The sequence below is a fragment of the Barbus barbus genome (assembly GCF_936440315.1).
Source record: "Barbus barbus genome assembly, chromosome: 42".
Taxonomy (NCBI): Eukaryota; Metazoa; Chordata; class Actinopteri; order Cypriniformes; family Cyprinidae; genus Barbus; species Barbus barbus.
This window is the reverse complement of record NC_136720.1, coordinates 2696782-2721883: the sequence shown is the minus strand read 5'-3', so window position 1 is coordinate 2721883 and position 25102 is coordinate 2696782. Positions and strand designations below refer to the sequence as shown.

General features: G+C 37.1%; 1 protein-coding gene across 1 annotated transcript; it reads left to right on the top strand.

The window, feature by feature from the left end:
* Positions 1-462: 462 nt before the first annotated feature.
* LOC306861455 (uncharacterized protein) lies at positions 463-22696 on the top strand (the record flags this gene model as incomplete). Its single annotated transcript, XM_079403706.1, has 3 exons — positions 463-842; positions 16402-17322; positions 22548-22696. Exons 1-3 carry the CDS (start codon positions 593-595, stop codon positions 22694-22696), a joined length of 1320 nt encoding a protein of 439 aa, XP_079259832.1. The 5' UTR covers positions 463-592.
* Positions 22697-25102: the final 2406 nt, after the last annotated feature.

The following is a 25102-nucleotide window of genomic DNA, read 5'->3' as shown; positions in this document are numbered from 1 at the left end:
ATATGAATAGCTTGATTTTTAAATAACTACATTAACTGCAATAAGAGTAACATTTTACAGTTCGTCATGTACAGAAACTGACAATGATCATGAAACTTTTAAAAACAAAGAGCACCAGTTTTTTTGTTTATTATTATTATGGAAATTAAGACAAAACTATCCTTTCCATATTTACAGGCTGCAACGTTGTGTCATTTTCATTTAAATATCGGAGTAATAATTCGCTCGTTTTTCTCTAATCCTGACACACGAAGATCAAATATCGCGAGTTTCTCATTTTCATTTATGTGCAGATCAGCTTTAAATAATTCCCTCCTCTCGCCGCTTCTCTCCAGTCCAGCGGGGGGCGCTAAAACACACACGACACCATTAAACCTCAGAGGAAGAAGATCAGTTTCACCGCGCTTTCTGTTGTTTTGTTCTGATGCTGGTTGGATACAAACTGCTAGAAAGGTAGTTTCTGTTAATAGAGAAATACAGATTTTGAATCAGGTCAGTAAATCTTTGTAATATTCTCATCCTCCGAGTCATGACTAAGTGTTGAAGCAAGAATATCTGGAGGAGTATCATCTGAAACAGATCTGCTGAGAAGATGGTGTTTGTTAAAGAAGAGAGAGAGGAGAACAAGATTGAACCAGAACCCAAACACGAGGAACCAGAAACATGGAGAATAAAACACGAGGAACCAGAAACTTTGAAAATAAAACACGAGGAACCAGAAACATGGAGAATAAAACACGAGGAACCAGAAACTTTGAAAATAAAACACGAGGAACCAGAAACTTTGAAAATAAAACACGAGGAACCAGAAACCTGGAGAATAAAACACGAGGAACAAGGAGGTTGGTGTTTATTCTTAATTAATCTTTAATGACTGTTTGTGGTACTTAAGCTAAAGCTTTAGACTCAAGATCCTGTTTCTACTAGAAATGCATTCGACACTGAGGAGTACTCTTTGACTTTATTTTTGCTGAACTCCGAGCTTTTTACGTTAGTAGAAGACTAATTTTAAGTGAAGTCGCTATAGGACTGTGGTTATTTTCAATTCAACCATTATTTGCTTGTTCAGTACCCTAACAGCACACATACGTCGAGCCGATGTACAATCTCATCAGTACGATGACGCTCATGGAGCGTCTGCTAATCGGGAATACGTCGCTCCGACATCGGCCTCAGCTGTAAATACTGGCTGCTCTGAGTGGACGCGGTTCACTGGTGTTGTGCCGAAATCTGTGACCTAGAGAAATCTGTGACTGGAGGTCGCTGTTTCGTAAAATTTTGCTCGAGAACGCGCCTGGTGCCCGTGCACATTGTCGTGACTGCGCCTGGAAGATTGTCTGTTAAGGTGCTGCGGAGAAGATGCGCTGATTGAACATGCAAGAAGATTTAATAAAGAAAAAAAAAACAATTATTAGACATGTTCTCCGTCTTCTGTGTGTTTCCCCCCCCCATGTTTAATTTATTTTTCTCAATGTTACATCATTAGGCCAGTAAAACGAAGCTACTTGGATACTTTTGAATGTTGTAGCTATATTCGTTTAGCAGAAGCTTTTATCCAAAGTGAGTTACAGTTGAGGAATACAGCAAGTGATTCTTTGGAAAGAGGCATATAAACAAAGGAAATGCTTGGAGTTAGAGGTGTGCGATATGACGATTTCTGATCGTGGAAGATAAAAATGTCTCCACGATCTGCTTTTGAAGAAATATCGTAGTATCGTGCTACAGCACACATTATATCAAATACAGTTCTGGTCTCCGTCTCTATATACTGTACAACACCACATACAGCAGTAGAGTTACTCTGACAGGACACTGCACTTATTCCCGATCGCAAAAGTACATTATTTGCATACAAGCCTTGCTGGTTAAATGTTTAATTCGCGCGCTGGTCTGACGTGCACTTTTTCTGAGCGCATACACCTGAAGCACGTGCACTAAAAAGCCTGTCTAACAGCGCCTGATTACTCAACTAACTTATCTTTTGCGCAAATACTGTCAAAACACACAAGGTTTACATACAGACTCAGTTAGTTATCTCTAAAATGAAAGTAAATAGTTAAGAGAGAAACGGATGCGTGCCTGTATATTAGATGCGTGCAGCTCTTAAAGGGACAGGACACTAAACGTGCTGTCGACTGTCATTAAAGGGATAGTTCACCCTAAAATTTAATTTCTGTCATTATTTACTCACTCACACGTTGTCCCAAACCTCTATTAATTTCTTGTGCTGAACCCAAAAGATGATATTTTGAAGAATGAGGGTAACCAATGGGGACCAGCAACTGTTTGGTTTCCACCTTCTTCAAAATAGCATTTATGTTCAGCAGAAGAAAGAAACTCATTCAGGTTTAAAACAACTTTTGAGTAAATGATGGTATAAAATAAAACATTATCATAGAATTGACAGACAGATGACAGAATATTTATTTTTGGGGGAACTATTCATTTAACGTTAACAAAACAACAAAACGCAAAGAGAAAAATCACTCACTGCTCTTGACTGAAAAACTTTAATACAGTTGCTTTAGGAATCAGTCTATGTAGTGTTTTATTTTTATATTTGTGCATTCAATTTCATTGAATGCTCTGCTAAATACACCTATTGTACCTGAAAATAAAGCACTGTTTGTTTTATTTGTATATTATGTGTATTTGTAATGTGTATTCACACTAATAATGTGTGATCTGTTTTATAACTTTCATTTTGGTCAGATGTGAACAGCAACAGACATAGCTACATCATGGCCCCCAAATGCATCCAAAATTTGTAAACATACTGTATTAATTATTTGTAAAAAAAAAAAAAAAAAAATACCCAAAAATAAAAATTTAGTGTGACGATTCATTGCAAAAAGCACAGAAACATTTGATTTATTTTGGTTCTTTTTATTTACTTATTTTTTGGCAGAAATTGGACAGCAAGTTGAGATGGTACTGTATGTTGTTTTAAAGCTTTTATTTATTCAGAAAGAAACTGCACATTTAGTATATGCACATACAAATATTTATTATCAATTTCAAACAAATATATACAAAATATGTTGTCTCCCAGAAACTGGTGTCTTTTTTTGTCACGTCCGTAACGCGTGTGTATTTCCTTAAATCAGGTTTATAGACTGATACTTTTCTGATATCTGGACTATATTTTGAGGGGTTTAGAAAAATATAAAGAGATGGTTCAATATATTGGTAAAGAATACAATTCATGAGAATTTATATTTCAGGTTTTGACTGCGTATGTCACGTCCATAATGATGGAATTGCTCACACACATATATATATATATATATATATATATATATATATATATATATATATATATATATATATATATATATATATATATATATATATATATTAGGGCCGGGACTCGATTAAAAAAATTAGTTTAGTTTTAGTTATATATATATATATATATATATATATATATATATATATATATATATATATATATATATATATATATATATATATATATATACAACAAATTCTACTACTAGTAATAATATAATATAACAGAATCTATGTTTTTAGTTTTAGGTTGAGTGTCATTTACTTTTTGATGTCAAGGCCTTCTTAAAATTGTCTAAATATATTCTGAAAAATGCATATTAATGTATTTCATGATCTATATTTCATCTTCTTCAGTTCACCTGTATTTCTAAATCAGTAGCTCCCTTCAGAAATGTTGAAATCTTGGAGCTTTCCTTCTGTTCTGTAGAGTTTTTTTCTGTCCTCCTGAAATCACAGAACAATTTTTATTAATATTTGTTTAAATATCAAAACTTGTTTTCAGTCGATTACACTCTCCATGTAAGTGACGTCATCGATCCAGTAAAGTAGCCTTTTCCAATAAACCATTGACAAATCACCAGCAAAACCTTACAGAGCTATCAAAATCTCTCATATGGGTAGTTGGCGTATCAATAACTAAGTTTCCATCCAGATTTTGAGCTGTTTTGTTATCGACAAAGAGATATGCGTAAAAAAAAAAACTTTGCGAAATTTGCTGTCTACAGCCTGGTTCATTTTTGTGATGCGCTCTTGAGAAAGCGGCAGTTTTCCTTTATTTCACAAAAGTATGTTTTGTTTTTTGTGAATGTACACAAATAAAATAAATGTTTTTAATAATGTCTAACTCTTATATGACCACAAATGAAGGAGTAGGCTAGTGCAAGTTGTTTCCACTTTTACAAGGGAAAAAAACAAACACAAGTGATCGTGCCGGCGCCTCATGCCAGTTAAGCCTCCTGGTAGACGGCTGCATTGACTTTGGACTTGATAAAACACAATGGACCAACACCAGCAGACGTCACGGCACCCCAAATCATCCCTGACTTCAGAAACTTCACACTGGACTTCAAGCAGCTTGGATTCTGTGCCTCCCTACTCTCCCTCCAGACCTTGATTTCCAAATAAAAAGCTAAATTTACTTTTATCTGTAAAGAGGACTTTGGACCACTGAGCAATAGTCCAGTTCTTTTTCTCCTTAGAAACATCGTCAGAAGCATCTTACCTGGGCTGTTTCAGAAGTGGCTTGGTAGCCCTTTTCCTGGAGATGTCAGAGCGTGGAGACTCTTGATGCACTGACTCCAGCTTCAGTCCACTCCTTGTGAAGCTCTCCCAAGTGTTTGAATGGGCTTTTCTTGACAGTATTCTCAAGCTTGCGGTGTGTCTTTCATTATCTGTAAGCTCTAATCATCAAAATTAAAACAAAACTTTTTATTTGTTTTACATTAAATTGAATGAATCTAAAATATATGAAAGTTTCACTTTTTTAAATAAGTTACTTGTTACTCAAAACTAACACAATCGTGTTTTGAGGGGTGTCCAAAGGTAAAAATCGAATTCCGCGGGGTAAAATACACATTTTTTGAAGGGGTTCCCCTGGTAAGATTTGCATTTCAGGGGCTAAATATCACATTTTTGGAGGAAACCCGTGGACTTGGCAACACTGTAGCGTGCCAACTCGATGCTTCCTCTGAAGACTGCTTAGATGTGTTCGACATGAAGCAGTGCTGCTTAGATCGATCGTTGTATGTCAGAGGACCGCGAGAGCTATAAGAGAGCCGACGACTCCTTATGCTTTCTCTTGCCGTACTTTGCCATATATCGATTGATCTTCAAGTCGTAAATGCAATTAATCGATCAGCCTTAATTACCATCACCTATCTCTCAAATGGACCATTGACACTCTACCTACAATCTCAATCCTTTCATGTGATGGGAGTAGATTGAAATATAACGGTATAATTAACACTTTTCATGGCTGTAAGTAACAAAAAATAAATGTTTTTTGTAAAATAAACATAATAAATAATAAAATAATAATAATAAATGCAGGTGATGACCCCTTATTATTTATTTTGAAGTGCTGATACCTGCAGATTCCCTGTAGACCGCAGTAACATCATGCGCATTTGTATTACGTTCAACCTATAGATGTGTAGTGTTTCTTTACGAAATGACATCGCCATCTGGCCTGTCAGCATAATGCAGTGTTTTTAGTTGTTTTCATCTTGCCTTCCTCCAAGAGCCATTTGATAGTGGTTGTATGCCATCCACATTGAAAGTGTATGTGGCTGCTATAACAGCCTTTCACACGCACGTCGAAAATCGCCCGATCGGCAGAAATGAACTGATCATATGATTTTTAAAAGGAGCAAGAAGGCTGAACCCTCCTCGCTCTTCTACTCTACCCACTTGGTGCTTACGCTCTCACGGGACCCCCATTCGAGCCCATACAATCAGCGAACTTGCTCGCGCTGGCCTCTATTAAGCGAGTTGGAGACCTGCAGGCGCTTTCGATTGATGATTTGTGTATTGAATTTGAGCTAGGTGATTGCAGACTCACCTTGAAGCCTAGAAAAGGATGTGTGTCTAAAGTGCTTTCGACTCCATTTAAAGCGCAGGTCATAACACTAATTGCTTTGGCTTACAGCTCTAAGGGTGCGGAATGTCCTATAGGGGTTCGGGCCTCCTCAGCCCACGGACTCACGTCATCCTGGCCCTGGGCAAATGGTATGTTTATTCAGGACATTTGTACGGCAGCAGGCTGGTCGTCACCCAGCAATTTCGTGATGTTTTATAACCTAGATGTGTCGTCGTGTATCAGTGGTTTTGACCCTGTACTGACCCTGTATTGACGGAAACTTGGCGTACTTAGTCAAGCCAGGCTCCATCGCTGTGACACGGTGGGATTTTATACTTTCCCATAAGCAATGTAGAGTGACCGAATTGAAGGGGAATGCTCTCGGTTACTCACATAACCTTGGTTCCCCGAAATGAGGGAATGAGCTTTTATTGCCGTGCCACACATGCCAATCTTTCGTCTGGGACAGCCGGAAATCGTGCAGTGTGTCTCGGGCTTTACAAGCTTGTACGAACAAAAACCAAGACATATCCAACCTTTTGGACTACGGATAAAACCTCATGCTCAAGGACACCTCAGTCGTGGTATTGAAGGTGGAAGAGAGCGCTGTACATTCACTCCCCCCACCTACAAATCCTGCCGGACTGGAGACCTTTGGGTTACGAGTCCGACTCTCTAACCATTAGGCCACGACTTCCCTTTGGACTATATAAAGACTATGGAACAGAAAAAAAATATTTTCATTACAGACTCAAAGTCTTGTCTTCAAGTAATTATTATTAATATAATTAAATTATTAAAAATTATCATCCACAACTTGTAATGATTTTTAACAAACACTAACATTTTTAACAAACTAGTGGCTCATCATTTTAATTTCTGGTTTTGTTGGTTACCTGGGCACTGTGGAATCAAAGGAAATGAGGAAGCTGACTCTGCTGAAAAAGCAGCATTATTGGTGGATCTGAAAATTTGTGCTGTACCTCCTATGGATTTAAAACCAATTATTTCTTCTCATGTTAAAGCTGCAATTCATAATTTTTTTTTGGTTAAAAACGATCCAAAATCAATATTGGAGCAAGTACGTAACCAGCCAGTGTTCAAAACTATTGACATTAGCCCAATTCACAACGGTTAGTTTATAATAATGTTTTCTAATTTGAGTGGTAAGGGTAGGTTTTCACGGGAAATTCGAGCATGGCGCTGCTTCATTACGTCATGTCTGTAAACATAAAGAAGTTGTCCCGGCTAATAGGCTATTGCACGTGCGGATCCTGCAGGCGGTGCATGGTTTATAGCCTTTTCTCACAGCAGCTAGAATAATTAAATGTATCATTTTGAATGAAATTTAAATTATATTCCATTTTTAAATATGCTTCTGATTACAGATAGCCTGGCATTACACAAGATTTGTATTTCTAAAGAAAACCAGTTTGAAGGGAGCATAATTAGCTTTTTTGGGTTAAAAGCATTTCTTAATATGAAATTCGAATAGTATGACAAGACTGTACAGAAATTTAAATCTACATGCTAATACACTCTATACTCCTAGTCACGCAATGCTGATGTTAACATTTATAATTTGAGAAAGTATAACAATAATAATAATTTGCATAGTTTGATGCGATATGAGCCAATCGATCGTTAGATTTAATCACGATATGGTAGTGCGATTAATTGTAATGCTTTTTTCCCTCAGTTGGTCAGAACAAACGTGGCAGACTTTTTACTTGTTACAGTGAAAATTCTTATTTGGGTCATATATTCCAAGACGTAGGCTAGAATCTGTGATTGCAAAGTACAGTAAATATCCACACATACTCCTCAGAACACAACCCCACACAAGCAAGATAATTCTGCAAGCAGCTTGCAATTCCTGGTTTTCAAACAGAGATGGCAACAAAGAGGCAAAACTTACGGACTGCAGCTTTAATAACAAATGGCAAGCCGAGTGGGATATACTTCTGACATTGATGAAAGTGATAAAAAAAAATATATAAAATTATCCCTCGCTCGATTCTGACATTTAACAAATGCAAAAAATATGTTAATATTTATTGATATAAAACAGAAAAGGTTTACTCTGATTTAATGTTTGACGGTAAAGAAAAAAAGTTTTTTTTTCTGAAGTGTATGTAAATATCTGGTTTCAACTGTACATACATTGAATAAACTCCATGAAATTAGTACCAATGTTGAAAAAGAACAAAATTTCCAACCGATGGGACCAGATTGTTTATACCTGCTGTAGAATTGGTCATTCCAGGATGACACACAAGTTTTTAATACTAGGGGAAGATCCTCCAACATGTTCTTTTTCCTGAATGCCTTTATTCATTAACCCTCTGGGGTCGGCTGTATCGCCGGCGATACCAACTCGTTTTTTTTAAGATAAGTGCAAAAGACACTAAAAATACTCTGTTGATTTTGGTCACACAAATAAGTGTTATACATCAATCGAAACTGTTAAGTGTCTACTTTTTTTTGAGTACACTCACGATTACAACAAAACTTTGTGGTTTGGGGAAAAAAAAGAAAACCAACAGGATGCGCGCTCTGTCTTCTCCATCTCCGTGATCTGTTTATAGTAACGCGTCACTAAAATGAAGTGTAACTCAGTGAATACTCAACACAGAAACATGAGTTATCTCTATAGAAAGCCTGAAGTGTCCGCTTCCAAATGAAGTGCTATCGAAAACAAATGTTCTGTGAGGAAGTAATCCGTTTGAAACCGACACTATGTTCAGTCTGTCCAGTCTAACTCATTATTTCTAATGAGATCCCACCCCCTCGTGTTCACATGTTAATCACCACGTGACGCGCGCGCGCGCGCTTGGCGACGCCCAACATAAGCAAACAGTAACGAGACTCTGTTCATCCGGGTACTGTTTGTTTCTGGAAGAAGACGCGCTGAGTAAAGGCTGGATTTACCTCAGAATAACAGCAACAGTTCATCCAGAAGAGAAGATCTGATGAGTAAGTAATGCTTCTTTTTTGCATTAGTTAGCGTGTTATTGTGACAAACTTGAACGCGTTTAGTTGGGTTTTTCCCAAACGGCAACATGATGAATGCTAGCATCTAAGAATGTTTAGAAGAATGTTTAATGTTCACAAATAGATGTAATATCGTGCTAAACAATAACAATTTGTTTCTCAGATATAAAATATCCTTTTTTTTAATGGTACAAAGTACATCCTTTTGTGGTTCACAGCATACGTGAGTCTATGCTGCAGAATCATAACAGCTGCTACAAAATCATGCATACTAGGCTATATGACTACAAAATCATAGTTGTTTTTTTTCCCAAACTGTTGTTTTCATGCTGTATATAAAACAATAAAAGTAGTATGAGAGTACATTGTAACATGATGAATGCTACGAGTCTAAGTATGTTTAGAACATGTTTATTATTAATAGCCTACTCTGTTCAAAAATAGATTTAATAACGTGCTAAACAATAATAATTAGTTTCTCAGATAGTAAATGTCTTTTTTGTGTATGATAGTACAAAGCATATAGTGTTGTCAAAAATATCGATATTTCGATAAATATCGATACTGAAATATCTGAACGGTACCAGTATTAATTTCCCGAAGTATGGATACACCGATACTAGCCGAGCTGTCACTTTCACTTCTCTCCAAAGGCGCGTGGACAAGCACCGCACGCGACCGCACTCGTCTCCTTCGCTCTGGTTAAATAGCAAAAGTGAAGTGAATAGAAAGATGACTGCTCTGGTTGTTAAAGAACACAGCAGGAGCGCTATCTGTAGGGATCTATGATCTCCGCGATGCAGAGAACGCTCACGGAATCCAGTCATAAAAACGGAATTTACAGTTTAACGCGGAATGTCACAGAATTTGTCAAAGTTTGGATAATTAATCAAAAGTAGGTCATTACACTTAAATCAAATCGCGATATGGACTAGTATCTGTAAATATTAAGCTGCAAAAGTGGATTTAAATATGAATCCTGCATGTTCTGCGCGTCTCTGTGTGAATGTGCTGCACGTGCGGTTGTGTTTACTAATGTGGCGCTCGCGGTGATTTCAGCGTCTGCCGTCCCAATGAGGACATAAATACATCAACAATATCTCCAGAACTGATCTGAAAGGCACTTTACGAGCATTTTACCATTTAATTTGAGTAAAACTAGCATCATATCATACACACAGAACTTTAGAAGTATTCACGGCAACCCGTCAAAATAAAAGTTCGGTTTAACAGCCTATTAAAGACCGTGTGCCAGAAATAGGCTATATTACTATTATTTAGTAGAATGTACATAATACTACTACTTACTACTACTGTTAATTTTTTTTAAGAAATAATCACAAAATATTTTAATTTTAATAGTAAATCCCCTTCATTTGCCAAAAATGTAAATGTTTAATTTTCATTAATTCAAATATAAATTAATTAAAATTGTTTTAATACTTCATCTGATATCCAGTAAAATTTAAATACACAACACAGAATTTCTGAGGGGGAAAACACATTTCATAAGGCTACTGTAAGAATAAATAAAAATGGTTTGTATGCATTCAAATAATAGACATGCTAAAACACAGAATTTGGTAACAATAAAACATAAGGTGAGAAAAAAATAAAACATTTCATACGGCCCTAAACGTGTCATTTTTGTTACACTTTCAATAAATTAAGTGTTAAATTGTATAATTTTCATGATTTTAATGAATTAGACATGCTTTTAGATTAATAGCATTTAATTTGACCATAAAAAAAAGAGTCCAGAAAAATTCAAACGAAAAAAAAAGGAATCCTGAAAAATTAAAATGGAAAAAATTGAATGTAGAAAAAAATAAAACGGAATTTGGGGAAAAATAAAAGGGATTTCATAGGGCCCTATATCTGGAAATATTTTGGTTATGAAGCAAATGAGAATATCAACAAATAGAACTTTGGATTTTAATTAGTACATGTTTTAGTAAACGTTAGTTTCAATTAATATTTAACTAAAGATTAATAAAAGATTAATAAATAAATCAACAAATGCAGTACCTCAAGACATTTTTTTGTTCGTGTAAAATATACCGCATGTTCTCGACTTGTTACATTTATGTTTAAATTTAAAAAAATACCCCCTTAATATTGTGGCAGTTTTTTTCACCGTGGTATCGAAAATGGTATCGATATTTTTCAAGGTATCGTATCGAAGTTAGAAATTCCAGTATCGTGACAACACTAAAAGCATACATAAGTCTATGCTCACAAATGTTTTAATCTTTTATTTTTTTTGGTTGTTTGTATTTTTTTGGATCAGGTGCCTGAACCACAGATGAATCCTGATGACTTTCTTCAAGATGTTTTCCTCTGAGATCGCTGGACCAACATCAGATGTTCAACTACACTGATATTCTATGGTAAAACAAGATCCTTGACTACTGATTGTTTTTTTTTTCCTTCTTGAATCCATGGAAATAAGTAAATGTCAGGTACTTGTTTCACTTGTTGAACAGAATCTCTTGCAGGAATGACTCAAAGTCTGTTCACATCTCTGTGGTTAGATCAGTGCACAATAATGTGTCTTTGACCTTCATTATGTATGTTTTGATTATACTGTGTTGTAAATAAAATACAAATAATTTAAAAACCCCATTTTTTCAGTCTCCTCACTCTCTCTCTTACCTGCCTCAGTCACAGTCACACTGATGGGCCATTAGCAGCTTTAGGGGAGGGCCCTTTGTCTCTCAGGTGAAAATCACTTCATATTCAAGCCCATTACCACTCCCTCGCATATTGGCTTTCAATCACAAAACATGTCTTAAAAAATTTAAATCTATATATTGTTTTCTGTGAATGAATAAGCAGAATGATTTTCACATAATTGTGAAGTAAATATTCTAGCCTACAAGACTGATTACTCAAAAGTCTTATTCAGGACGATTTAGTGTGGCTTTTATGGCCTTATTTCAGCTACATTTTTTTTCCCCCAAAACTTACTAACCACGCATAATATTTTTTTTCTAAGAAATGCAGACATGTACATCCATCTTGGTCACATAATATTGTAGCACAGTTTGTGCTGAATACAAAAAAATACATGTTGGTCAATAGTTTGATTTAAGAAGCTGAAATAAGCACAAATATCAGGGCATGTCAACACATCTCAAGGGCCCCAAAATGACCTCAGACCCCAGAGGGTTTTAAGCATGATTTATTGGATTGTGCTGGTCTCGACTTATTGGTCATTTTTTATTTATTCAGTTAACTCTTTTGAAGAGAGTTTTAACAGAGTTAAGCCAAATACAGTTATTTTTAAATAAATTTAAAAAATATGAAATAATTCAGTCATATTTCTCGTCGTGAAAATAGCCACAGAATGGCGTTAAACACAATGGTGGTGGATAAAGCGCTATATAAATGCATCATTCATTCATTCACTCACAATCAAACAACTTGTAAAGTCTACAAGCGTGGACAAAAATACCACTGCACAGTTAAAGTAAATCCATTATGGCTGAAATAAATTTAATGCTGCAGTCAATCATTTTCATCAACCGTTTTGATCATCATAACTCAATAAGATACACAGTAGATTATCTTGTGAATAAAATAGTTTATCCAAAAATAAAATGTCTTATCACCAGGGATGCATCAGTCTATATACTCTATCGGTATCGGCTCCGATTCTGGCGGATCGAGTATTGGTCAGACGAAACCAATCCAAATCCGATATTGTGCATCTACTATTGTGTTATTGTTAAGCCCCACGAAAGGCACAAAAACATTATGAAGCACCCTAAAGTTTTCGTTATTCTTTTCTATATTTTAAAAGGGACAATTCACATTAACTAATATAAGTAAAGAAGTCTACTATGTAAATGTGCCAGATTTAGCCATTCAGGCTAATTTTCATCTGCAGTCCCTGGCAGGTTGATGGTAGACATTTAGTCATTTGGCAGACGCTTTTATCCAAAGCGACTTACAATTGGGGAATACAAAAAGCGATTCATCTTGAAGAGGCAATCAGACAGAGGAAGTGCTCGTAACACCAAGTCTCAATCATTGTTCAAATAAGTACAAGCTAGTAAGTGGAGAGAAAGATAGAGGGAATTTTTTTTTTTTTTTTTTGAGTTTAGGATGAAGTCAAGTACTGCTGAAAGAGATGAGTTTTCAGTTGCTGCTTGAAGACTGACAGGGATCCGGCGTTCCGGATAGGGGTGGGAAGATTATTCCACCAGCCAGGAATGGTGAACGAAAATGTTCTGGAGAGTGATTTTGAGCCTCTCTGTGATAGTACCACAAGGTGTCGCTCACTAGCAGATCTCAAACTTCTGGAGGGGATGTAGGTTCGTAATAGTGAGTGGAAGTAGGAGGGTGCAGAGCCTGTGGTAGTTCTGTACGCAAGCATCAGTGACTTGAACTGGATGCGAGCTGCCACTGGTAGCCAGTGCAAGGAGATGAAGAGAGGTGTAACATGCGCTCTTTTGGGCTCGTTGAGGATCAGTCGTGCCGCTGCATTCTGAATCATTTGTAGAGGTTTGATTGTGTTTGATGGCAGACCAGCCAGAAGAGCATTGCAGTAGTACAGTCTAGAAACAACAAGGGCCTGGACAAGAAGTTGCGCAGCATGCTCTGTCAGAAAGGGGGTAAAAACCAAAGTACACAGAAAACATGTATTCTGGCAAACATAGTCACAAACCAAAGAGAAAAAATTTAATTAAACAAATACACACACAAAACAAGAAACCACTACTTCAAATTATGAAGACATGTTTGATTATCCAATAACCACCCTTTTATCGATTCAGAGAAAGAAGCAAGAGATCTAATATTTCTTATTTCTATGGGTATAGTATTTCTTTTATGTACTGCTCTATAAAAATGCTGACTGCCCAAAAGCACTTCTGGACGTTCAACTCGGTTTTGTTCAGGGGTAGACAATAAGGGAAATTTGCCACTGGCCCTCCGGGCCAGTGTCTTTTGAAGTTCACTGGCCCAGGTCAACGCGTCGGGTATTGATCCCAATAATCACGAAAAAGAACAGTTTGCTTGAACAACATGAATAGCATTTATTTTTTTTAAGGTAGGTTTAGTGCAAAGTGCAGCAAAACTGTGCAAAAACATGAAACAAGTGCAAATAAACCTATTGCATAGGATTCATTCTCCGTAGTCACACAGCAATTCATTATATTATGTTCATACCATAGGTTTCATACACGTTAACTTTTCTCTAACTTACTTGTCTGCATATGTGGGCATTGATCTGCAGAGCTCACAGTAAACCTCTTTTTTTCTTGATCGTAGCCCAGCTAGGGGTGGGCGATATGGGAAAAATATCATATCACGATTTTTTTTTTTTTAAATATCACAATTCACGGTTTTATCACAATTCTTTGTCATGTTGGTTTTACAAGTTGTCTGAGCATTACAGCCAAACTAGAAAGACAAAGCCTTTCAAGGTAACAAAAAAAAAGACATGGCAGATATTTTGGCCAAAGTGGGCGAAGATAAAAATCTTTGTCATCATTCTATCTTTCTTATTAAAAAATAAGAACAAAGATACACATTACAAATACACATAATATACAAATAAAACAAACAGTGATTTATTTTCAGGTACAATAGGTGTATTTAGCAGAGTATTCAATGAAATTGAATGAACAAATATAAAAATAAAACACTAGATGGACTGATTCCTAAAGCAACTGTATTAAAGTTTTTCAGTCAAGAATAGTGAGTGATTTTTCTCTTTGCGTTTTGTTGTTTTGTTAACATTACATGACTAGTTCCCCCAAAAATAAATATTCTGTCATCTGTCTGTCAATTCTGTCATGATGTTTTATTTTTATACCATCATTTTCTCAAAAGTTGTTTTAAACCTGAATAAGTTTCTTTCTTCTGCTGAACATAAATGCTATTTTGAAGAAGGTGGAAAACCAAACAGTTGCTGGTCCTCAGTGACTTCCATAGGATTTTTCTTTCCTGCTATCAAAGTCAATGTGGACCAGCAACTGTTTGGTTACCCTCATTCTTCAAAATATCTTCTTTTGTGTTCAGCACAAGAAATTAATAGAGGTTTGGGACAACATCTGAGTGAGTAAATAATGACAGAAATTAGATTTTAGGGTAAACTATCCCTTTAATGACAGTCGACAGCATGTTTAGTGTCCTGTCCCTTTAAGACCTGCACGCATCTAATATACAGTACAGGCACGCATCTGTTTCTCTCTTAACTATTTACTTTCATTTTAGAGATAACCAACTGAGTCTGTATGTAAACCTTGTGTGTTTTGACAGTATTAGCGCAAAAGATAAGTTAGTTGAGTAATCAGGCGCTGTTACGCCGGTTTCACACTGCAAGCGTAAAGACAGGCTTTTTAGTGCGCGTGCTTCAGGTGTATGCTCAGAACAAGCGCACGTCAGACCAGCGCGCGAATGAAACATTTAACCAGCAAGGCTTGTGTGCAAATAATGTACTTTTGCGATCGGGAATAAGTGAAGTGTCCTGTCAGAGTAACTCTACTGCTGTATGTCGTGTTGTACAGTATATAGAGACGGAAGCGTCAGAACTGTATTTGACATAATGTGTGCTGTAGCACGATACTACCATATTTCTTCAAAAGCAGATCGTGGAGACATTTTTATCGTCCACGATCAAAAATCGTCATATCGCACACCCCTAAGCCCAGCCAATTCCAGCGGTCTCGCCACTGGGGCTGAAACTTTCTCTGCCTTTTCTTTTCGTATTCCCTTTCGCTTTCCCTCAATTCCTCTGGTGATTCTCTTCCTTGCCTTCTCTTTTTTTACCCGGCGTTTGGCCGGGTGATGGGGGTTTCAGAAACATGTAGCCTAGCTTAATAGTAGCTATAGGTAGGTGCTGAGCAGCAGTGTGTAGTTTGCGCGCGTAACCGCGGGAGCGAGCAAGGCGGTGCAGAGCAGACGTCACGGAGCGCATAAACCGCTGCATCTGTAGGGCTGTCGGGATCACGTAACGTGTTAGCGGTGGTTACCGAGACGATTTAACAGAAATCAAAACACAGAACCACAGGTAATTAATGTGAAATTAGACTTTTTTTAATCGAGGCATTATTTTTACTGGCCCCACCGGGCTAGTGGTTGGAGCGATCTGGTGGCCCTGACGGTTTTAAAAGTACATCCGGGCCACCGGGCCAATTATATTGTCGACCCCAGTTGTTTCTTTATTTTTCTCTGCTACACTTTTCTTTAACAGAAATAATGTCAAACACATTTTGACAAGACTAATAAAACAGCTAATAGGCTATTTTTGTACAACCTACACTTTTTTTCTCTCTCTGGGACACTTTTTCCAATTGTGTTGTAAATGTTAAACAAATTGTATCCTGACAATAATAAAAAGTAGGCTAAGTAGTACGATTTTTGTACATTTTATTTTCTCTGTGAACCCCCCCCCCCCCCCCCCCCCCCCCCATAATTTGAATAATTGTTAGATTAATCAATGATCAAAATAATAATTTGTTGCAGCCTTAGTAATGTTTTCCTTTTCCCAAATCTACCAATTGGTTCTTATTTATTCCTTTTAGGCCTGATGAAAGTGAAAGAAGGACAAGATCTGAATGAAGTGGAGGAGGAACATCAGTGTCAGAAAGATCATGATGTCAAGGGAGAAAAATCAGTGAGCTGCAGCATTCAAATAACAGACGCCAAAAGGCCTTTCAGCTGCTCTCAGTGTGGAAAGAGTTTTACAAAGAAAAGCCAACTTAAGGATCATTTGCTAACTCACCCCTCAAAAAAGCCTTTCAGCTGCTCTCAGTGTGGAAGGAGTTTCAAACGTAAAGATAACCTTAAGAATCACTTGTTAGTTCATGCTGGAATAAAGCCTTTTACCTGCTCTCAGTGTGGAAGGAGTTTTACACAGAAAGTGCGACTTAAGGAACATTTGCATATTCACTCTTCAGAAAACCCTTTCAGCTGCTCTCAGTGTGGAAAGTCTTATACACGTAAAGCAAACCTTAAGAATCACATATTAATTCATGCTGGAATAAAGCCTTTCAGCTGCTCTCAGTGTGGAAAGAGTTTTACACAGAAAAGGCAACTTAAGGATCATTTGCATATTCACTCTCCAGAAAACCCTTTCAGCTGCTCACAGTGTAGAAAGAGCTTCGCATGTAAAGCAACCCTTGAGAATCACATGTTAATTCATGCTGGAATAAAGCCATTTACCTGCTCTGATTGTGGAAAGAGTTTTACAAAGAAAAGCCAACTTAAGGGTCATTTGCATATTCACGCTTCAGAAAATCCTTTCAGCTGCTCTCAGTGTGGAAACACTTTCAAACGTAAAGATAACCTTAAGAATCACATGTTAGTTCATGCTGGAATAAAGCCTTTTACCTGCTCTCACTGTGGAAAGAGTTTTACACAGAAAGGGCAACTTAAGGAACATTTGCATATTCACTCTCCAGAAAACCCTTTCAGCTGCTCTCAGTGTGGAAAGTCTTTCACACGTAAAGCAAGCCTTGAGGATCACATGTTAATTCATACAGGAATAAAGCCTTTTCCCTGCTCTCAGTGTGGAAAGTCTTTCACACGTAAAGCAAGCCTTGAGGATCACATGTTAATTCATGCAGGAATAAAGCCTTTTTCCTGCTCTCAGTGTGGAAACACTTTCACACGTAAAGCAAGCCTTGAGAATCACATGTTAATTCATGCTGGAATAAAGCCTTTTACCTGCTCTGAGTGTGGAAAGAGTTTTACACAGAAAGGGCACCTTAAGGATCATTTGCATATTCACTCTCCAGAAAACCCTTTCAACTGCTCTCAGTGTGGAAAGAGTTTCAAACGTAAAGAAAACCTTAAGAATCATATGTTAATTCATGCTGGAATAAAGCCTTTTACCTGCTCTCAGTGTGGAAAGAGCTTCGCATGTAAAGCAGTCCTTGAGAATCACATGTTAATTCATGCTGGAATAAAGCCTTTCAGATGCTCAGGATGTGGGAAGTCATTCACAAACAAAACAACCCTTGAGAATCACATGTCAGTTCATACTGGAATAAAGGCATTTTCCTGCTCTGATTGTGGAAAGAGTTTTACAAAGAAAAGTCAACTTAAGGATCATTTGGTAACTCACTCTTCAGAAAAGCCTTTCAGCTGCTCTCAGTGTGGAAAGTCTTTCATTCGTAAAGCAAACCTTAAGAAGCACATGTTAATTCATGCTGGGATAAAGCCTGTTTCCTGCTCCGAGTGAGGGAAGTTTTACACACAAAGAACACCTTAATGATCATTTGGTAACACACTCTTCAGAAAATCTTTCACACATAAAGGATACATTGAAAGTCGCATGTTAATTCATAGTGAGGTAAAGCTTTTCAGCTGATCTCAGTGTGGATGGAGTTTACATTTACATTTATTAATTTAGTAGAAGCTTTCATCCAGTTCATCTCAAAGAGGCAAACAGACACAGTGCTTGTAATACCAAGTTTCAGGCATTGTTCAAATAAGTACGAGCTAGACAGGGAAAGATTAAAGGAAAGAGAAAAAGTTTCTTTCTTTTTTTTTTTTTCAAATAGTGACAAAAGATGCATTCACACTACAAGCGACGCAGTGACAAAGCAACACAATTCTATTAATTTCAATGGAGAGCCATCCATTTCTGGTGACACAAGTGACCAGGATGGCAACAGGATGTAGGTGTGTCCAGTGCCTACAATGGAGGAAATGTTAGTAGAGCTATGACAACAATACTCCTGCATTGATGATGTTTCCTAAAGGGACTACTGCAACAGAATGAACCTCAAGTTGACTTTTCCTGGTAAAACTCATTTTTTTAACGCAAGTTCTCTTTGGAGGTTTGGCAGTGCATACTAGGGGTTGCACCGACTAATCGACTTCAGTACTCTGGCATGACGCTTTTTCCTTGACGTCGACTAGGCGCTGGTCCTATAGAGGGCGCAACAGTATAAGAAATTCACATTCATGCTCTGTTTCCAAACAGTTAAAATGACAAATTAATTCATACTCCGAAAGAGCTCCACAAGACGTGTGATTATATTACTGGATGCTTTTGTTTATTGTAAAGGTAAGTTAATCGCGTTCTAATCTAATATACTGCGGCACTGTAACACACACACAGGCTACAGACAGTAGCCCGTGCAATACATCCCGTACAGATCGCGCGCACAGAATCGCTCAGCACGTGTTCTGTGATTTCTCAATAAAATAGCTTAGAAACTGAAAAGTTCAAGCATATATTTCTTAATAACTAAATTCCACAGTTTCACTACTAGAAGAGAGACTCTGCCAGGTAGAATTAATTCACACACGCAATCACTCACTAATGCATTCATTCATATAAATGTAATCTTTACTGTGCTACTTATCTGTATCTGATTTAGAACGAGCAGAAATCTGAGAAATATAACGACCCGAAGATGAAAGAACTGATAAAAATAGCCATGTGGACAGTGCTGTCATATGCCATAGCTATGCACGAGGTGTTTATTACAGCTCCAGACTTATTTGTTCATTAATGATGTCATCTAGTCGACGTTGACTCGACTTTCATCACAAAAAAGTCGACTTTAAAAAATCAGAAGTCCTTCAACCCCTAGCCCATGTCCTCTTCATGCAATCCAGGTATGTGTTCACTGTCAGGTTTTCGTTCATTTTTGGCCTTTTCTGATGACAAGACAGCCATAGTAAAAAAGCACCATTAGGTAGCCATTGTTTGTTTACACTCACAGTACCTTCTGTCAGTCAATATTTCTTCCTTCTTGAAGACAGCATGCACATTGTTTAAGACGGCAATCGATGAAGGGTCAGGTAGCTATTTGTAGTCTGACGTTTTTTTTGTTTTTAAAGGGGTCATCGGATACAAAGTTCACTTTACAAGTTGTTTGAACATAAATGTGTGTTGGAAGTGTGTAGACATCCATCCTATAATAATAAAAATCCACCGAATTGTTTTTTTTTAAATCCCCTTTTTGAAATCAGGGCCTTCTAAGATTCCTGTTAGAATGACGTAGTTCTGCACAGGCCGCTCCCACGATAGTTGATTGACAAATGAGCTGTCATCAATCTGTTATTGTGTCGACTCCGGTGCAGGGGAAGACCTGAATGGCTCAGATTAATAGATTGATGTTTTTTGTTGTTGGATATAATAATGAATATAGCAGTCATCATTTACTCCCAACATCTGAGCCGCTGAAGACGCAGAGGATTAACGCTACTTTCATTATTGAAGGGAATGTGCCAATCCCGATCTACATAAATGCATCTATTTTCGCGTGAATCATTCGTGATCCAGCTTCATCTACAGAAGTGAGTATAAAGGTTTTTTATGAATCTTTGCAAATTGCCTTTCCTAATAAGTGATAGTTAGCAAGTTTTGCGGCTGCGGCAAGTTTACAGTCTGCTCGTCACCCCACGAAAGAGAGGGGTTGGGTCAGCAGAGCTCATTTGCATTTAAAGCAACATGGACTAGAATGGCTTGATGAAAACAGAGCTGATTTTGACCGTGTAAAGATGGTGTTTTTTGCACTACCATTGAGAAATTTTAACCAAAGTATGTTACAGGCTTTTCATTAAGACCCCAAATAATCATATTAACTTGTGGAAAATGGGCATCCGATGACCTCTTTATAAGTCAAAATAACATAATCTGACAGTGACTATCACAATCAACAAAAATATTTTGAAGTTTGAACCTGGCATTAGAAATACAATCTTGTGTATTGTAATCCTGTGGCACAAAGTCACAGTAAAACAGACATATGCACATTTTAATTTTTTACTTAAGTAAATACTTAACTTTATCCTTTCAATACCGACCTGGCCTCACCGTCTACATTTATATGGGTGCTAAATTTCCAATGGTTTTCACCCACTATCAAAACGATGCTAAACAGGTCGCCTCTCTGATCTCCCTATCAAACTTCAAACACATTCCGAAGAGGAGTGAATGACCCCCGTGCCAGGCACCAATTGTGTGCACCAATCACACACACACACACATAAACACATTGTCTTTATTTAGGCCATAATTAAGCAGTTATAAATGTATCTGGTATATGCATGTGTTGTATGTATATTTCCCTATTATATTAACCTAGTAACAACCCTTTACTTGTATTAGTTAGACTTTAAACGCCTATATTCAAGTGTATGAGTGTATCTCTGCTGTAATATCTTCTAGAGGTGTCTTTCTTGGTATCAAAATGATCTTTTTATTCCTTGAACAATGATGTGCACCATGTGATCGTGAAATGCATTTTACAATTTTTACTATGCTTTGAAGTAAAACTGCACCAACTCTCCAGACCAGCAATAAAAATGCAAATGGACCATAAATGGAGACAAAGAATGTTTCTCCCGCTAAAAATTCATGCCTCTGATTGGCAATTCCACCCAAAAGGTGGGTGCAGCTATGAACTATCAAAAGTTCTGAACTCGGACTAATCGTCGCTCAAAACTCTTCTTGGGACGGACACGCTCCAGAACCCTCCTCTTGAGTTTAACCTTCTGGCAGTTTAACCTTCAAGTAACTTTGTGGACTCGCTGTGGACTTTGCTATGTTCAGAAGAAACAGAGGAAAATCTTCAGCTCACTCCTAAAGAAATCATCAATAACCCCTTGTCTACCGCATCAGGACTCGTTCAGCAACAGAAACAATGCAAGTAACCGTTTACAACTGTTTAGATGCGTGTTTCAGTTTGAACCACTTAGAAGGTGAATTTTGATTCTCATTAGGTTGTGGTTAATTGATGTGAAATACTGAGATTATTTTGCTCTTCTCTCTCTCTTCCTTACTTTCCTTCATTCTGTATATGTTTTGCTTAATTTAGTTGTATGTTAGCTATAGTCCCATGTATTAAATTCCTTATATTCACAATTGATTGTCTCTGTGTCCTGCTCACGATTCGAAGTCACTGAATGCTGCTCCTTGCTACATGCTAAACTACTGCTAGTACTGTATAAGTAGGAAAGCTATTGTTCCTTGGCCAGGAAAGCAATCTTTCCTAGAATTGATAAATAATTATATTGTCTGCTCGGTGGACGGACAGATGTAATATAGATTCTGCTACAGTTAATTCTAAGATCTAATCTAAATATTTATTATTAATTATAACCAGTTTAAATTAATTATAAATATTCCCCTTTTGGGCTAATTTGCTCCAGCAGGTTTAATGAAATGTTGCTCACCTCACATTATCAGTCCATCATGCACTGATAACTCATCATGGATTAAGAAGAATGATGACAGCTGGTTCAACATCCTTCCTGTTGTGTGTCCATCACTTCAGTATTTGCGTTCAAAGGAAACTCAGCTCAGGAGAGGATTCAGAAGCTGTTGTGAAGTCATTCATGGACACGAAAACAGCGTTTTCAAATTTATCCACCCTGGGACCCAGTTTCAAAAATGATCGGTTTCAGTCATTCATGGACAGTGTAGGTGATCTTGGGATGATTGCTGAGACCATTTCAGGTTTCTGCAAGTCCTCAACATTACTGGTAAGGGCGTTCTTGATAAGCAATCGTGCAGCTGGGTTCTGAGCTCCAGGGCGGTACACACCTGCTTGAAATACACAGCAGCTGGGCTGAACACCTCTCCACTCTCATTCCAGCATGTCCAATTCCTTTCGTACCCAGCAACGTGGTTAACGCTTTGTAGTCCATTCATAGTAAAAAGTGATGCCCCCACTTGATGTCGAGTGATTTCTCAATTTTTCTACAGTTTCCACACAGGCTAATGACTCTGTCCACTGTGGAGTATTTTCTTTCAGCCGCAGTGAGCGTTTCGGCACCATCTGCATGGAGTTGTCAAATCCTTGCGAAGACCATAGTCGGATGCACCAGCTGTCACAACAGTTGAAAGAGCAGTAACTGGGCTCTCCACCTGCTCTGCTTTCAAACGATTAAAACATTTGTTGCTTCTGCAGCCCTTTCAAACAAATCACATTTCTCAAAAGACCACGCAGTGGCTCCACTTACATTTACATTTAGACATTTAGGAGATGCTTTTTTCCAAAGCGACTTACAAATGAGAACAATGGTAGCAATCAAAATCAACAAAAGAGCAGTGATACGCAAGTGCTATAACACGTCTCAGTTAGCTTAATGCAGTACATGTAGCAAGGACTTTTTAAGTTATATAATAAGTAAAAAGAAAACAGTGTTACGTTCCACGGTTATTGTTATAATACTGTTAAATTCTGTGTGCATTCTGTCTACATTTGAAATAATGAACTTGAGCGCGCAAAAGACGCGATATGTGAACGGCCCCTAAAACTGCAGTGACTCTCAGCATGTGTTGTGCTCATTACATCATCATTAGCGAACATGTCTTCGCCGGTCTGGAAGTTTTTCTCGGTGGCAGAGGAGGACAATGCCATTGTTATTTCCAACGCGTGTTCAGCAAGGATTCCGAAAGGAGGAATAAAGGCATCAAGTAGGTTTGTGACAGTGAGGAAATGTTCCCATTGGTTAATCGACGTGTGTCAACACCTTACCGGTATCACCTCGGTGGATGGGGGGGTCGTTTGAGTCTTCCCTCTGTTCCTCGCTTTCCTTCGGTTTTAAATAGCTTGTAAGCTCTGTGCGCGTTTTATTTTCACTTTTAAATTAGTGGCAATTCGGCGTCAAGCAGTTGTTTGTTTTTAGTTCGCTTGAGTTTTCTCACTTTCCTTTGCTTAAATAGCTTGTAAAAGCACCGTGCGTATTTTACTTTCACTTTTGGCAATTCGGCATCAATTGCTTGAATTCAATTCAAGAAACAACAAAATACAACATAGAACATATAGATAACTTGTATTAACAAAACAAATATAAATACACCATGCTATATGCCTAATATAAAATAACAAATAACTTACAAATTTTAAATATGGTAGGCCTATACAAAACTGAAAATCAGTAAAGACTGAGGAACAAATAATTATAAAACGTAGAACGTTTATTAGTGAGATGGAAAGTTTTGAGGCACGGACTGCATACACCTTGATGTAAAATAATGGGAAAAATATCACAGTTTAAATAAAATAAAAATCAGCAAATACTGTGGAACCAAATAGGCTAAATGAGAAACAAATGTTTAAAAAAAATAATAATAATTAGACCTTCCAATGTCACCTTAGATAAATGGCAGGTCAACAGGCTTTTCAAAATCCAAAAATATTTTTAAAACAGGCGCTTTTACATTTCGTTTTGAAACTCTTCTGCCATCGCCTTGTGTTTTTCACCTCACTCTTGTCAGTCAGCTCGACTCACTCTCCTGATAAATGAAATCTGATCTGTGATGTGCGACTGTCGTTTGTTTGGTGTGCTGCATTGTTTTAATTGTAGTGTCTGTTCTCTAACTGAACTAAATGATTTTTATTACTATTAAAAAAATCTAAATGACAGTGAGGGACGGTGCTGCGGTGGGCAAGTGATAACCTGTTATTCTGTTAAACCATTTCTGTTGCAAAGTATTGTGGTGCCTTACACAAAAAATAAAAAACATTTGAAGAGTCAGGACTGATTTTTACTATAGTTAGACCAGAGCTACTAAAATATCAGTTTAATCAGTGAATCTTAGATTTTGTATTCTCCTGGGTGCACAAACTGCAGATTATATGAAAATTATAATATAAAAATATGAATTTATTGGTTATCGGTATCGGCTATGAGAAGGACTTAATTATCGGTTATCGTATCGGTTAAAATGGTTCATATCGTGCATCCCTACACACAATATTATATATTATTACAATACAGTTATGTATATAGCCTACTAAAATATATAATAAATTATTGGTGGTGTCAAAATTAGCACGTTAACGCATGCGATTAATTTTTTTTCAGTATAACGCGTTAAAAGTAGGATTAAGAGAGAATTCTATCAAATCAAAATCCATACTCTCACACTAAATGCCTTTGCCCCGCCCACAAAACTTCAAAGACTTCCAAACAAACTGTTAGAGAAAGGATTACTTACCAACAAATTGAAATGGTGTTCAGCAACAAATTTCATACCAGATTCACTAACAAGAGACACATCTCCAAGTTATCAAATCAAAAATCAACATAACTAATATCAACAAATGAACACCAACATAGACGAGCCCCCAATTGTTACAAACTTTTAGTAACAAAACAAAACAAAAATAAATAATATCTAAAAAAACCTTGGAGAGAGAACCAGGGCATCTAACCTCCTGTCCCAGAATCAACACCAATTCAAATGAATATCTTTTTAATTTGAATAAAGAAATAAACAGAAACAATCTCACAGAAAATGTTAACAAACAT